Source organism: Herpailurus yagouaroundi, unplaced genomic scaffold, assembly GCF_014898765.1.
Source record: "Herpailurus yagouaroundi ecotype Mexico unplaced genomic scaffold, PumYag 141, whole genome shotgun sequence".
Classification (NCBI taxonomy): domain Eukaryota; kingdom Metazoa; phylum Chordata; class Mammalia; order Carnivora; family Felidae; genus Herpailurus; species Herpailurus yagouaroundi.
The window spans coordinates 42,357,646-42,372,640 of record NW_024412396.1 but is presented as its reverse complement, the minus strand read 5'-3'; the positions used below and the strand labels follow the sequence as shown (position 1 = coordinate 42,372,640).

Here is a 14,995-nt window from a genome sequence, read left to right as displayed (position 1 = left end):
CTTTCTGTCATTCACTGTAGCAGTAGATTAAAATTACATAAGAAACACGAACAAGTCTTGACCCCTTGCAGAAGAATGTCTGAACTCTATCCAGGACAAATGGCCTGATGCTTGTTTTTGAGAAGATTCCAAGGAGAAAGATTCTACAACCTCCAGAAATTAGTTCCGTTGTTTATTAATATCTAATCAGTAATATGCATTAATGCTTTTTTTTATAGATTGGTTGATTGTCTGCTATATTGTTTTACTACATAATAAAGTTTTCTTTGTAAACTGTTTAGTTAAAATAATTTTCAGTTTAAATCCACTTTTTAAAATTTAGCCTTTAAATATGGACTTCCTCATATGCTGAAGATGGTAATTGTCACCTATTCCCATTTTCTTCCTCAACTTAAATAGCCTTGATTTCTTTCCTGCATTAAAAAATATTTAAGTTTTGTGCCCTCCCCCCACCCTGGGTTCAGTTTTTGGATAGTATAGTAGAAAGATTACTTCAGAGGTATAGAATCATCTTTCTACTGTATTCAATGTAAGTCAAAGCTATGTTAGATTTATGTTCAGTCTAATCTAGAATCTGAATCCTCCCTTCCATCTCTCCCTTTCTCTCTTCCTTCCTCCCTACCTTTCCTCCCTCTTTTAATCTATTCTCTTTTTTTTTTTTTTTTTGAGTAATTACCAAGCGCCTGGCATTGTGAAGTTTTTAATATCAGCTTATTTAATCCCTGTAACAACTACATGGTTAGTGTTATTTTCATTTTACAGATAAGGAAACTGAGACCTGAAAAAACTAATTTAACTTGCCCTAGAGGAGGCAGAATTTGAACCCAGGGTTGTCTGACTGCAAAGGTCATTGTCTAGCTGCTGTGTCTTCCAATTAATGCATCCTAGCATCAGTTTTGATTTTTAAATTATACATGTAATTAATTGTACAATAAAAGTTTAATGGAAACATCTATCAAAAGCTACAACAAATATTAATTCCTTTAATCACCAACTATGTCCAAACACTGTGGTTTCTTATCATCCTGTCTGCAGAAATAAAATACCGTTGTATATACATTTTTCAGAATTTCACACTTCCAGTTTGCAGTTCCTTATAGTCATATAGGTCTTTTTATTGAAATTTTCTGATTCTTTTCCTAATGGGGATCTGCTGTTTCACTAAATTAACATACTATTTCCTGGTTAGCTATTCTTCTGCCAGGGGTTGTTTGGATTGCTTTCAGGTTTTAATTACAAAACAGTATGTTCAATTAAATTATTTTCTGTTTCAAATTACTTCTTTGCCACATGTTCCTTTAAGTCAAGGGGTATAACTATTTGTAGTGTGAATTGCCAAATCACTCTGTAGAAAGTTCCCACCATTTACAGTGTCCCCATCAATATTAGATGTAGTTAACATCTAATCAAAAGCCAAATGGTAAATGCTTAACTTGTATTTCTTTAATTATTAGTGAGATTGATCCCTCACTAAGTGTTTGTCTTCCGGAGTAAATTTTCTATTCATAACTTTAAACCATTTGTTAATTGGATCCTTCACAAATTTCCATCAGCTACTTATATATATGGAAGGTAAAACCTTTATAGATTATTTATTATTATTATTTTTCCATTGTATTGTTATGTATTTATTAAAATGATTTTTTTGGCAGATATTTATAATTGTTTTGCAATCAATCAACCTGAACTCTATTCTTTCAGAGCCCCACCTTGCTTTCAGATCTCTGTCCTTCCTCAGAGAAGCTTCCAGACCACTATAAGATATCCTTCCTCCTCCTCAAATCACCCTCTATTCTGTTATCCTATTTTTGTTTTGGGGTTTATTTTTGAAGCTTTTTTTTAATGTTTATTTTTGAGAGAGAGAGAGAGAGAGAGAGAGCACACGCACATGCACGTGCAAGTGGCATAGGAGCAGAGAGAGGACAAAGGATCCAAAGTGGGCTCAGTGCTGATAGCAGCAAACCAATGTGGGGCTCAACCTCACGGACCGTGAGATTATGACTTGACAGAAATCAGAAGCTCAGCCGACTGAACCATCCAGGTACCCCGTTTTATTTTGTTTTTTAATGTTTATTTATTTATTTTGAGAGAGAGCGTGAGTGGGGGAGGGGCAGAGAGAGAGAGGAAGAGAGAGAATCTCAAGCAGGCTCCCAGCTGTCAGCACAGGGACTCAGTCTCACAAACCGTAAGATTATGACCTGAGCTGAGATCAAGAGTCATACACTTAACCTGACTGAGCCACCCAGGCACCCCTCTATTTTTGTATTTATCACAGCACATTCCAGCTGGCATAATGTATTTTATTTGTGTATTATCTAGATCCACTAGAATGAAACATCCTATAACTTATATTCACAGCTGTATCCCCAGTTCCTAGCACAAAGAAAGTGCTCAGTAAATATTTTTGAAAGAATGAACCAAACTTTGCCATTGAAAATTTCTTCTGTTGCTTCAAAGGAAAAGAAGTGATGTTTCTTATGCAATTGAGGCAATTTCAACTGTTCCATTTTATTCTAGCTTATTTTAGTTTTAAAATATTTTATTCTTTTGGAGTACCTGGGGACCCAGTCAGTCGAGCGTCCAACTTCAGCTCAGGTCATGATCTCACAGTTGGTGAGTTTGAGCCCCCAGAGCCTGGAGCCTGCTTCGGATTCTGTGTCTCCGTCTCTCTCTGCCCCTCCCCTGCTCACTCTCTCTCTCTATCAAAAATAAATATTAAAATTAAAAAAAAATATTTTACTCTTTTCCCATCTGAAAATTTTGTTGTGGTACAGCATAAATCTCTGACATTTTGTAGAGTTTTGCTTTTTTTCATGTTTTTTTTTTGAACCTCTATCAGTTTGACTCAGTTTTATTGTCTTAATGTCTATATCCTAAACTTTCTGATGGCCATTTAATTATAATACGGCTTAAGATTTTATACAACTGAGTCCCTCGATATATTCCAGCCCCAAGTTTCCTTGAGATTCTTACTCTTCTCTTTTCCACATACTTTTTATATTAAAATTTCTATGAGATATCCTATTGAAATAATTGGTATTATATTAAATTTATAAATTAATTTAGGCTTTGTCATCTTTGTTGTCTTAAATATACCTACCCAGATAGAAAGCTTATTTTTCCTTATTGAAGTGTCTTTGGTTTCTGCCACTAGAGTTTTGTAATTCCATGTATACAGGTCTCTTATCACTCTCACTAAATATTTAATTTTTATTGCTGCTTTTGAAAAATACATTCTCTTTTGTCAATGTATTTTTGGTTTGTTAATAAAAATCATGAAACAAATGATATTTTGTGAGTTTATCTTCTAATCTGTGACTATCCTAAAGTTGTTTACAGACTAATATTTTTGATGATTGTCAAGTTTTCTAAATATAAATTTCCATTTGCAAAGAGTGATTTTTAAAAATCTCATATTAATCATATTTCTTTGTCCTATTGTAATTGCTAGACTCCCTTAAATTATATTACATAGAAATGTTAATAAGGAACATCTTTAATTTATTGTAAGTTTTAAGTAGAACACTTCTATAATTTTTCATTAAAAACAATTTCTTCATTAAATTTCTTGGGGCACCTGGTGGCTTAGTTGGTTAAGCATCCAACTTCAGCTCAGATCACGATCTTGCGGGTTCCTCAGTTCGAGCCCCGCTCTGTACTGACAGCTTGGAACCTGGAACCTGCTTCAGATTCTGTCTCCCTTTCTATCTGCCCCTCCCCAGCTTGCACTCTGCCTCTCTCTATCTCTCTCCCTCTCTCTCTCTCTCTCTCCCTAAAAAATTAAACATTAAAAAAAAAACCCACAATGCTGTCTCTGGTTGGGAATAATTATTAAAAAAAAATTTTTTTTTAATGTTTATTTTTTGAGACAATGCGAGAGACAGAGTGCAAGCAGCGGAGGGGCAGACAGAGGGAGACACAGGATCCTAAGCGGGCCCCAGGCTCTGAGCTGTCAGCACAGAGCCGGATGCGGGGCTCAAACTCACGGACAGTGAGATTGTGACCTGAGCCGAAGTCGGACGCTTAACCGACTAAGCCACCTAGGCGCCCCTGCTCTTCCTTTAAATAATGACTTCTATTTCCTTAATTTCATGTTAAGCGCTTGCTACATTTTGCCCGCTAAGATTCTATGAATTTAACATTTATTGTCTTAAGTAGGGATTAATCTAGAATTTTTTTTCTGGTCAGTCTTTATAATCCAAACAAATTATTTGCTTCAAAAAATTAGGAGAACATAACATAATTTTTCTATATTTAAAAGAGAACTTTACATTAAATAGAGATAATTCTTAGAGTATCTAAAACCCTGCCCAGTAAAAGTCACAACTATGTTTTTCTCTTTCATGGGAGCTCCTGGATGACGTTGTTCTATGTTCTCAAGTTGTGACTGTGCCAGTTTTGCCTCTTTGTATTTTTGTTAAAGTAATTTATTTAACTTAGGGTTTCAAAGCTATTAAAGAAAAGCTGTATGTAATATTTCTCAATAACATTTTACTATTGTTCTTGTTAGTTGATGATGACCTCTAAATTTCTAATTTTATTATTAAAAAAAAGTTGTCCAATGGTTTGCCTGTTTTGTCACTTTTTTTTTAAATTTTTTTTTCAACGTTTATTTATTTTGGGACAGAGAGAGAGAGAGCATGAACGGGGAAGGGGCAGAGAGAGAGGGAGACACAGAATCGGAAACAGGTTCCAGGCTCCGAGCCATCAGCCCAGAGCCTGACGCGGGGCTTGAACTCACGGACTGCGAGATCGTGACCTGGCTGAAGTCGGACGCTTAACCGACTGCGCCACCCAGGCGCCCCCTGTTTTGTCATTCTTTTTGAAGAACCAGCCAAACACTGTGGAACGTCACATTACTAATAATTTTTCTCGTTTATTTATTTATTTATTTATTTTTGGTTTGTTTTTGTTTTCCCTTGTTCCTTTTTTATATTAAAAAAAAATTTAGGGGCGCCTGGGTGGCGCAGTCGGTTAAGCGTCCGACTTCAGCCAGGTCACGATCTCGCGGTCCGTGGGTTCGAGCCCCGCGTCAGGCTCTGGGCTGATGGCTCGGAGCCTGGAGCCTGTTTCCGATTCTGTGTCTCCCTCTCTCTCTGCCCCTCCCCCGTTCATGCTCTGTCTCTCTCTGTCCCAAAAAATAAATAAACGTTGAAAAAAAAAATTTAAAAAAATAAATAAATAAAAAATAAAAAAATAAAAAAAAATTTAGACAGGGGCGCCTGGGTGGCTCAGTCACTTGAGTGTGTCCAACCCTTGACTCAGGTCACAATCTCCAAGTTCGTGGGTTCAAGCCCCACATCAGGCTTTGCACTGACAGTGCAAAGTCTGCTTGGGATTCTGTCTCCCTCTCTCCCTGCCCCTCCCCTGCTTGTTCCCTATCTCTCTCTCAAGATAAAAACAAACAAACAAAGAAGAATTTAGACATAGTTCTTTACATTCCCTATTTTCAGTCTTGCTATTGTAAGCATTTAGACCTCTGTGTTTTTCTTTGGTTTCTTTTTAGTAGTTACTCTGAAATGATTGGATTAACTTTTTTTTTTTTTCAACGTTTATTTATTTTTGGGACAGAGAGAGACAGAGCATGAACGGGGGAGGGGCAGAGAGAGAGGGAGACACAGAATCAGAAACAGGCTCCAGGCTCTGAGCCATCAGCCAAGAGCCTGACACGGGGCTCGAACTCACGGACTGCGAGATCGTGACCTGACTGAAGTCGGACGCTCAACCGACTGCGCCACCCAGGCGCCCAGGATTAACTTTTATCTTTAGAATACATCAGTGCTCCCTCACATTTAGCTTGTAACTGTGTATTAAAATTATGAAAATATTTTTTTCAGATTATTAATTTATTAGTTGGAAATGTACAAAAGCATGAGAAATACATAGAGGAGAAAATAGAAGTATAAAGATGAAAGAAAGAGTTCCCATAGTCTAACTCCAAACTGTGGACACTGATTCTATCCTGTATTCTTCAGCCACACACAGTTGATACCAGATAGACTCGAATGTGAACTGAAGGGTGTGAGAAGTTGATAGGGAAATAATAATTTGACAAGGTTAAACTGAATGTGGATCATTTAGTTTTTTAAAAAATTTTATCTACTTTAAAAAAAATTTTTATACATTTATTTATTTTTATTTTTGAGAGACAGAGAGAGAGAGAGAGAGAGAGAGAGAGAGCACAAGTGGGGGATGGGCAGAGAGGGAAGGAGACACAGAATGCAAAGGAGGTTCCAGGCTCTGAGCTGTCAGCACAGGGCCCAATGCAGGGCTCGAACTCACAAACCGCGAGATCATGACCCAAGCCGAAGTCAGAAGCTCAACCGACTGAGCCACCCAGGCGCCCCTAAATTTTTATTTATTTTTGAGAGAGAGAGAGAGAGAGTATGAGCAAGGGAGGGCCAAAGAGAGAGGGAGACACCGAATCCGAAGCAGGCTCCAGGCTCTGAGCTGTCAGCACAGAGCCCATTGTGGGCCTTGAACTCACAAGCCGTGAGATCATGACCTGAGCCGAAGTTGGATGCTTAACTGACTGAGCTACCCAGGCTCAGTGGATAATTCAGAGTTAACGATGGCATCATTCAATTACATTGTATTTACAGCTGAGACTATTCAGTAGCAAGGGCCAGAGTTGTGGGGACCTTAAAGCACACACTCACATTACTTCACGTCTTAGCATCCCTGACATTTCCCTGCCTCACATACCTGGATTCCTCAGCATTGAGAGCTGTGTTGCTAAAATCAGTTGTCCTTATTTCAGATGTTCTAGTAATGCTCATCCTTTTGAATGAATTTATGTCACTTTCTTCTGGAGTCAAAGTAGAATGAAAACATCGTTCACCTTCGAAAGTCAGTGTTACATTTGAGATGGTGACATGTTTTGAGGATTCTTTGCATTCATTCTTAATTTTTGTATCTCGTAGACACCCAGGCTTCAGAATGTTTTCCATTTTTTCCTTTGAAAATAATAAACAGCAGCAAAACAGGTAACAGAACGGTGTCACACAGAAATAGATGATTTCTGGAGCAATATCTAATACAGTAATCATGTCATTCGTATTAACTGAGTGCCCTCGAGTGCCTGGGCGCAGTAATGAGGGAATGACGCTTGGTGTTGTGTGGCCACTGAGGAGGCCAGGCGGGCATCGGAGGCTTCTAGGGTGGGACCTGACACAGCCCATTCAGAAGTTCTTGTGGTCAGGCACACCGCTGTCACCTCGCACGAGAAAACTAGTAGTTAATTACAGCATTTCCTCTTTCTGAATTGTCAGGGCATGGAAGGTTGTCTAGAAATGCCTTGCCACCTGCTCTCCAATCTAATATTGCTCTTTATTTAAGAGCATTTACCAGGTGACAGGAGTTGGGAGGTTCACAATAAGACAAAAGCATTTATTTCTCAAAAGACTTAGAACCAATACCCAGAACTAATACTATAAAATCTCTCCTGTTGTCTTGATTTCTTGGTTTCTATTAATGCATCACCTCTCCTCACCACTCACTGTCTTCCTCAGAATCTGTCTCGGGCCTCAGAGGAATTGGTCAGTGGGTCCTAAGGACTCTGTCTGTCTGACATCCCTCATACCTGCACCCTCCTCCTCCCATCAGCACCGCCTAGTCCATCGCCTCTCCTAACTTCCCTCGAAAAGAATACAATACTCTTCTTCCTTAAAGAAAACACGTTTTTTTCCGTAACACATACTTACTGTAGAATATTTAGAAAATCCTGGAAGATATAAAGTGAAAGGGAAAATATTATTGTCTGCTTAAGGCCACTGGCCAGAAATAACTACTCCTATGGCACATGTCATTTAGTCTTTGTGCCCATTTGTTTATTTTGTGTCTTCTTTGTGATAACATTTCAGTTCTATATCCTAATGATTTTATTAAAAGCATTCTCCTCATGTCATTAAAAATTGTGTAAAACTGCTTGAATTTTTTTGAATTAAAAATTATTTCTATTGTAGGAAACAGAAAATTCAGAAAAGTGTAAAGAGGAAAATATTAATCCCAGAATCTAGAAATAAACTGCTGTTAACAGTATGACTTTCTCACCTTCTATTGTTTGTGAGCATGAAATGTATTTTCATGTAATAGGAATCATACTCACTTTTCACTCAACTTTTCCCAATCATGAAAATTTCTGCAAGAAAATTTTTTCCAACAATTTTAATAACTACAGAGTAGTCATTCATTTAATAGATATTTACTGACTGTCTATGGTCTTTCCTGATACTATCATTGCTCCTGAAAAAAATAAAGAAGGCACCTGTCCTTTGTAGATTTACATTAGTTTAGCAATTCCCCTGTGGTGGATATTTAGGTTACTTTCAAATTTTCGTTATTTCATTTTTACCAACATGGTATAGATATAGTATAATTAACAACTTTACAGCTAAATCCTCATTCTTATTTCTGATTAATTCCTTAAGAAAGATTCCTAGAAATGGAGTCACTGAATCAAAGGGTATAAACATTTTTAGGTTCTTGATTCATAATGATTTCAAGAAAGTTTGGGCCAATTCTCATCCCTACCACAAACCTATAAGAATTCCAAGTTGATCACATCTTTACTAACACTGACTATTTTTCTTCTTCTTTAAAAAAATTTTTTTTAATGTTTATTTATTTTTGAGAGAGACAGAGAGGCAGAGTGTGAGAGGGGAGGGGCAGAAAGAGAGGGAGACACAGAATCAAAGCAGGCTCCAGGCTCCCAGCTGTCAGCACAGAGCCTGACATGGGGCTCGAACTCATGGACTGCGAGATCATGACCTGAGCCAAAGTTGGATGCTTAACTGACTGAGCCACCCAGTGCCCCTATTTTTATTCTTTTAATTAACAGTTTTATAGGTTATTTTTCCCCCAAGTTTGCATTCCTTTGATTACTAGTGAGGTTAAATTTTCTCCACGATATTTATTGCAGTTGCTTCTTCTGTAAAATATTTATCCTGGCCCTTTATGACTTTTCTCTTGTGGGCCCCATGGAGATTTTCCTCAGTAGTCCTCAAACTTCTCTCTTTATCTACATTCCATGTTACCGTCAGGTTAACCTTTCTAAAAACACAGCTCCTTCACTCCCTCACACAGAGGTTTTTTACAGTTAAAGTTTGCCCAAAGAGCAAAGTCCATGCTTCTTAATTTGGCATTCAAGGTTTGCAGACAACTTTCGAATCCTATATCCCAATATTTTCTGTATATATTATGCTCTAGCCAAACTGAACTAACTGTTCTTGGATATGGCTCTGTGGTTTTTCACTTTCTGGCTTTTTCTAAAGCAACTCACTTCTTTTGGTATTTTATTTTTCTATTTCCACCCTCACTTTTACCCACTGAAATTTCACCCCATCCTTCAATGTAGTGTGTACTTTTATATACATTTAAACTTTAAAATAGCCCTTACATATCAGTATCCTCGCTTTGGAGATGAGGAAACTGAGGCTCACACAGCTTCAGTGGATTGGTCAAACTGATACGCAGCAGGGTAAGTTTCCAACCCAAGTCTTCTGACCTTGGTCCCAAAGTTCTTTCCATCCCACCACAGCTTTCTGATACTGGGTTAAATCTGATGGTAAGCATGGTCACGCCTCTTTCAGGATATGTCTTACAACTCCTTTATACTGGGGCTCAGGGATACTATCTCATTAAAATTACTCAGAGCACATTTCACAGCATTTTGATAATCAATGTCAAGGAGCTAACCAAGAAGGGCGATCTTGGTTATCACTCCTGTTCTTGATTATTAAGAATGAGTCTTCCATGTCACATACCTTTTCCTCTTGCTTGGCCCTTAGTATGTCATCGTTTTCAAACACCACTGTAACCTCCGAGTTGTTTGGGACATCACAGACATCCGTGACTTCTGTGACTTCTGTGACAATTTTTATATCTGGGGCCTCTGTGACCTCATTTTCTGGAACATCTGTGACGTCTGTGACATCGGTGACATCTGTGAATTCTGAGAAATCAATGCTTTCTATGGCATGTACAGGGTCTGAACATGTGTACATGTGCGGGGTCTGTATGGCTGCAAATGCTGCAATATCCATGATGTCCACTGAACCTGTGATATCTGTGCTATTGGTGATTTCCGAGAGGCTTGAGACTTCTGACAGTTTGGAAGCTTTGGCTTTCTCCTGATTCAAGAGGGAGATGAGTTCCACCCATTGACAAAATAGGGTGTCCTGTTTACATGCAGGGGCACAGAGCTGCAGGTAGTAGGCTCGACCACTGACCAGCTTTACTTTGAGGCGCATATTCTCAGCATCGTGCACAGAAAGAGTCACAAACTGTAGAGGGAGAAACCTGCAAACAAACACAAATGTCATCTGGAGGCCTGATTGGAGACCTGTCAAAAGGCCTTTCCTTTTATGTTGCATAGCAGTTGTGACAGTGAGGTTCAGGGAAACAGGCTTGTCTCCCAGATGGGCCTGGGTTGCGGCAGGCATAAGGTTGAACAGTACCTCCTTGTGGCCACCATGTTCCCAGGTCTGGTCCTTAGCTTTTGAGGCTCAAAACTTTGATTTTTAGTACATGTAACCAGGCTCCTGAGGGCCATCTCGCTCAAAGCATACTCCTAAGACTCTGATGAGCTTAAAATATCAGAGTATCAACTATTTATCTTGAGAAGTTGTCCTACTTAGTTAATCCTGGAAAGCTGAGAGAGAAGTTCAGTGATTGCTCTAGGTCATACAGCAAGTTAGTGGCTTGAGACAAGACTAGAGCTAATCCTTTTTTTTTTTTTTTAAATTATTTATTTTTGGGAGAGTGCAAGTTGGGGAGGGGCAGAGAGAGTGGGACAGAGGATCCGAAGTTCTGCACTGACAGCAGCAAGGCCGATGAGGACCTGGAAGTCACGATCTGCAAGCTCATGACCTGAGCCGAAGTTGGACGCTCAACAGACTGAGCCACACAGGTGTCCCAAGACCAGAGCTAATTCTGATGGAGGCTGAGATGCTGGGGAAAGAAGGACATGCCCTAGAGAGGCAGTTTATTATGAATCTTCAGTTCCTGTTACTTAGGTTTAGTTTTTAAAAATTAACTACCTGTTTGACTGCCAGCTTGTCATAAGCTATTTTCCCAGACTTTGAGGACACGACTCTATCATTTGTCACACGGTGCAAGTGAGATGCTCCCTTGGAGCAAATATCATTGGTGTTTCTATTTTCAGTTTCTCAGGGGTAAAGCATGTTTTCTGAGAGATCCTTAACCTCTTCCCTTTGTAACTCACCTGGTGAGCACCAGGTTCTCTGGAGAAGGAGATGTCAGGAGCCTTTGAAATAGGGGTTCTGTATTTTTCTGGGCTTCAGGTGTAAGATGTGCCAGAAGCATCACATTGGGGGTCTTGTGGGTGCTACTGGAAGAGCAGATGCCTACAGTCACCCAGTTGGCTCGGTTGTGAAGGTAAATGGATTCACCTCTCCTATTAACCTAAGGTAGAGAACAGGAAGAGAAGTTTTGTGATAAAGTATATGGCCCCAACAACCTGGCTTACCTGAGCAGTGCAGAAAATAATGGAGAAATGAACCATGATGCATTTGTTCAATCACTTGTTGATGTGAATTCTTAGAAATATCACAGTGTGGGATGCCTAGGTAGCTCAGTTGGTTGAGCGTCCAACTTCAGCTCAGGTCATGATCTTGTGGTTCATGAGTTCGAGCCCCACATCAGGCTCTGCTGACAGGTCAGAGCTTGGAACCTGCTTCAGACTCTGTGTTTCCCTCTCTCTCTGCCCCTTCCCTGCTCATGTTCTGTCTCTCTGTCTCTCAAAAATGAATAAACATTAAAACATTTTTTCAAAATAAAAGAAATATCACAGTGAATGGACGGACACAGTCCCTGGGCCATGGGGGTTCTGTCAGGGAAGGTGAACATTAAGCAAACATGTCACTAATCATTATTGCAAGAAGTATTCCCAAGTACAAGGTCAGGGTGCTGTGCTGTGAAGCATATAACAGGAGACTTGATTTAAGAGGAGATGTAGGCAGTGGTGTGCTGGTAAATGTGTAACAACTATCTCTTGGAAGATATGCATATGATAATTACATATTTTACTGCTATAAAAGATGAGTAGCACAATTTACAAACAATGATATTTACAATTTTGTTCATTTTAAATTCAATATAGTCAATTGATTCTCACACAAGTCTTCACTGACCTTTGCCAAATTTTTATATCCATAACCTCAAGAGCATAAATAATAGTAAAATGTAGTAAAATAATAGGAATGATGAGGTTTGAGTATATAAGTTTATACAATCTAATTTTTAATAATGGCTGTGTTAAACAGTAGACCTGTAAACTTCCAGAACACTTAGCTGCTCCAGCACACCCTGGACATAGGGTCAGAGAAATCTCCCAGAGGAAGAGACCTCTCGCTGAGACCTGAACAATATGAGATAAAGTGGCTGGACAGGAGAACTTTCCAGGCAGAGGAATAGCATGTGCAAAAATCCCCAAATCAAAGAATCTTGGCCAGTAAAAATCTCTGCCAGTTGAAAGATGAGAAGACTGAAAAGTGGCTAGACAGGGATGTGAAGGAAGCCAAAGAGGGGCAACACTTGGTTTCTCAGCTGTACATTCTCAAAAAAACCCAAAAACAAACAAACAAAAAAAACAATCACTTAAAAACAGATATACTCAGAAAAAGGTTGTAGCCCACACTATGGACCTACCCAAAGCCATGCCTGATTAACAGCATTCAGAATTCATCCAGTATTTGCCCCTCAGGGATGGTGCTCCAGCTCTGGGGTTAAATACTGATAAACCTAAACTGGTCATGGTGATTTCATCCCCTTGCCAATGCTTGCTTTCAGCAGGGGCATGTGACCCCCTCCTGGCCAATAAGACACAGCGGGGGCCTCCTGGTGGCTCTGGGAACAGTTTCTCAGCCCTCACAGAAAGTTGCTAGGATGAGAGCATTTCATCTGTTTCTGGCAGCTGTCACCATCCTGTTTGCATGTAATGTCCTGAGGGGAGCCAACCTGAGGGTAATAGAGCAAAAGGAGAGGACCAGGGTCCTTGATGACTCCATGCAAGGGAGCTGTGCTCTTTTACTTTGAGATCATTGTTCTTTTTTGTTTAAACTTGAGGCATAACCTGTGGCAACTTGCTGCCAAAGACATACTAACCTTGAGAGGTTGTGTACGTCGAAGGGAATAACTTACCCAGTTATGATATGGGGTGTGTCTGGTCTACAGGGTGCTAACTGCCTCTCCCAGTGTTCATTAGAGCTTGCAAAAGGTTATTGGAAAAGGGTGCAGGAGGAAGTGAGCTCTTGGTTTTGGGTGTAGATTCCCGTGGTTCATCGCTTACATACAATACCCAGTGCTCATCCCAACCAAAATTCATTTTAATACTCAGTCATGTCATACATTTTATTCTTTAAAATGTCTTCTAAATCTAAGAAAGGAGCCATCTGAATGCTTTCCTGTGGTGGGATGTTTGAATTCATTGTAATTCCTTCATGTCATTTTGGGAAGACATGATAGAATGACAATTATGGTAGAGTTAGAACAGAATTCCCAGGTGAGAGTTTGCTGGGAAAAATTGAGGTGAATTTTCCTTTAACATTATAATTATTTTAGGTTGGTTAAAGTTCCAAAACTATTCCCTTTAACTGTCTCATGCAGTCCTTTATCACATTTAAAATAATTCTCCTCCCAATCTTTTCAGTTTCTTTGAGAAAATTAATTACTGAAGTTACTGGAACTTAATTCAGGGCTCAAATATGATTTACCTGGAGAAAATTGCTCTCTAATATGGGAGGAGATACAAAAGGGGCATACTCTCCTCCATCCAACATATTTTGAAGATCTCCTGCATCTTGGAAGGGTGGGACGGAGATGGCATCTTGCTTATTGATCCTTGTGGTAGAGTTCCTATTGTTCTTCTTCATGGTGCTTACTCACAAACATCAGAGAGTCGAGGGGATGGGAATACAATGAACAGATACAGAGAAAATTTAATATGATGAAGTTGCCTCACTTACTTATTAATTCAACAAATTTTATCAACATCTATGATATGCCAGTCACTGCTTTGGGCATTGGTGATACATCTGAACATGATTGAGAAGATCCCTGTCCCCATGCAGCTTACACTCTATAGGAAGAATAAGCAACTTAAAAAAAAAAAAAAAAAAAAAAAAAAAAGGATACTGGATGATTAGAGCTCTCAAGACTCTAGAAAAGATCCATGTAACAGAAAATGCCTGGGGAATGGGGCTGGCAACACTTATTTATTTGGGCAGTTAGGAAAGGGAAAGAACCTCTCTAGGAGGCCTTGAAACACACACACTACATCCCCCAAACCATTATGTTCTGTCTTCCTAATTAATAGTACCACTGCTCCTGCCATCATGAAGAGTTCTCAAATCCTTTTTTGTGAGAACTGTATCAAAACTACACTACACTGAGAACGTCTTTTCCTGACCATACACCCTTGACTGATCCTTAGCTCTTGGATGAGGATTTCTAACCAATGACTGTTGTCTATCTCCTCTGGTCTCTCGTTCTGGCTCTCTCCCCAGAAACTGCTTCAACAAAGAAAAATGGCTATACATCATTGGATTTTGCCTCTTATCTACCAGAAATGACAGAATTCCAGGAAGGGAACAGGGTCTCAGAATGTAATTCTGTTCATATTTTCAAAAGATCACCCTTCCCTTTTCACAAGTTCCTGCCAGTTAGAGGAAGGTTCCTTAACCAGCAAGCTGCTTATGTGTTCTGCCTCAGGTGTATAGTTCCACCTCAGTCCTTCCTCAAAGACTCTTTTTTTCCCTTTTGCTCAGGTGAAGGGGTAAGTAGTGAACGTGTCTTGCTGCTGTCCCAGCCAGGGCCATGGGATGCAGACACCACTGCTACATGACATCCCATTAAGCATATGAGTGTGGGCATGGGAATTCCCCATCAGACCTTCTGCTGGTGGCAACTCAATGCCTCCCTTCAACACATCTGTACACGAACATGGGGAAAGTAAAAAGAGTCTGGAAAAGCAAGG

The 14,995-nt window shown here is 39.5% G+C and overlaps 1 protein-coding gene across 8 annotated transcripts in view; it reads right to left on the bottom strand.

Annotated features, from left to right (window-relative positions):
- The window catches only part of GARIN2 (golgi associated RAB2 interactor family member 2), a 35,817-nt gene that overhangs the window by 8,531 nt on the left and 12,291 nt on the right, over positions 1-14,995 (bottom strand). For 6 of the 8 annotated variants that reach the window (XR_005790989.1, XR_005790984.1, XR_005790985.1 and 3 more), the window contains 4 exons: positions 13,734-13,896; positions 11,225-11,424; positions 9,765-10,299; positions 6,706-6,956 (listed from right to left, as the gene is read on the bottom strand). Coding sequence is in view for 2 of the 8 variants with exons in the window: in XM_040477442.1 (XP_040333376.1) it covers positions 6,706-6,956; positions 9,765-10,299; positions 11,225-11,424; positions 13,734-13,892 (1,145 nt within the window). In the remaining 6 variants the exon portion in view is untranslated. Of the gene's footprint in view, positions 1-6,705; positions 6,957-9,764; positions 10,300-11,224; positions 11,425-13,733; positions 13,901-14,995 lie in introns of all 8 variants that reach the window. The other 2 variants (XR_005790987.1, XR_005790988.1) reach the window with 1 other exon arrangement.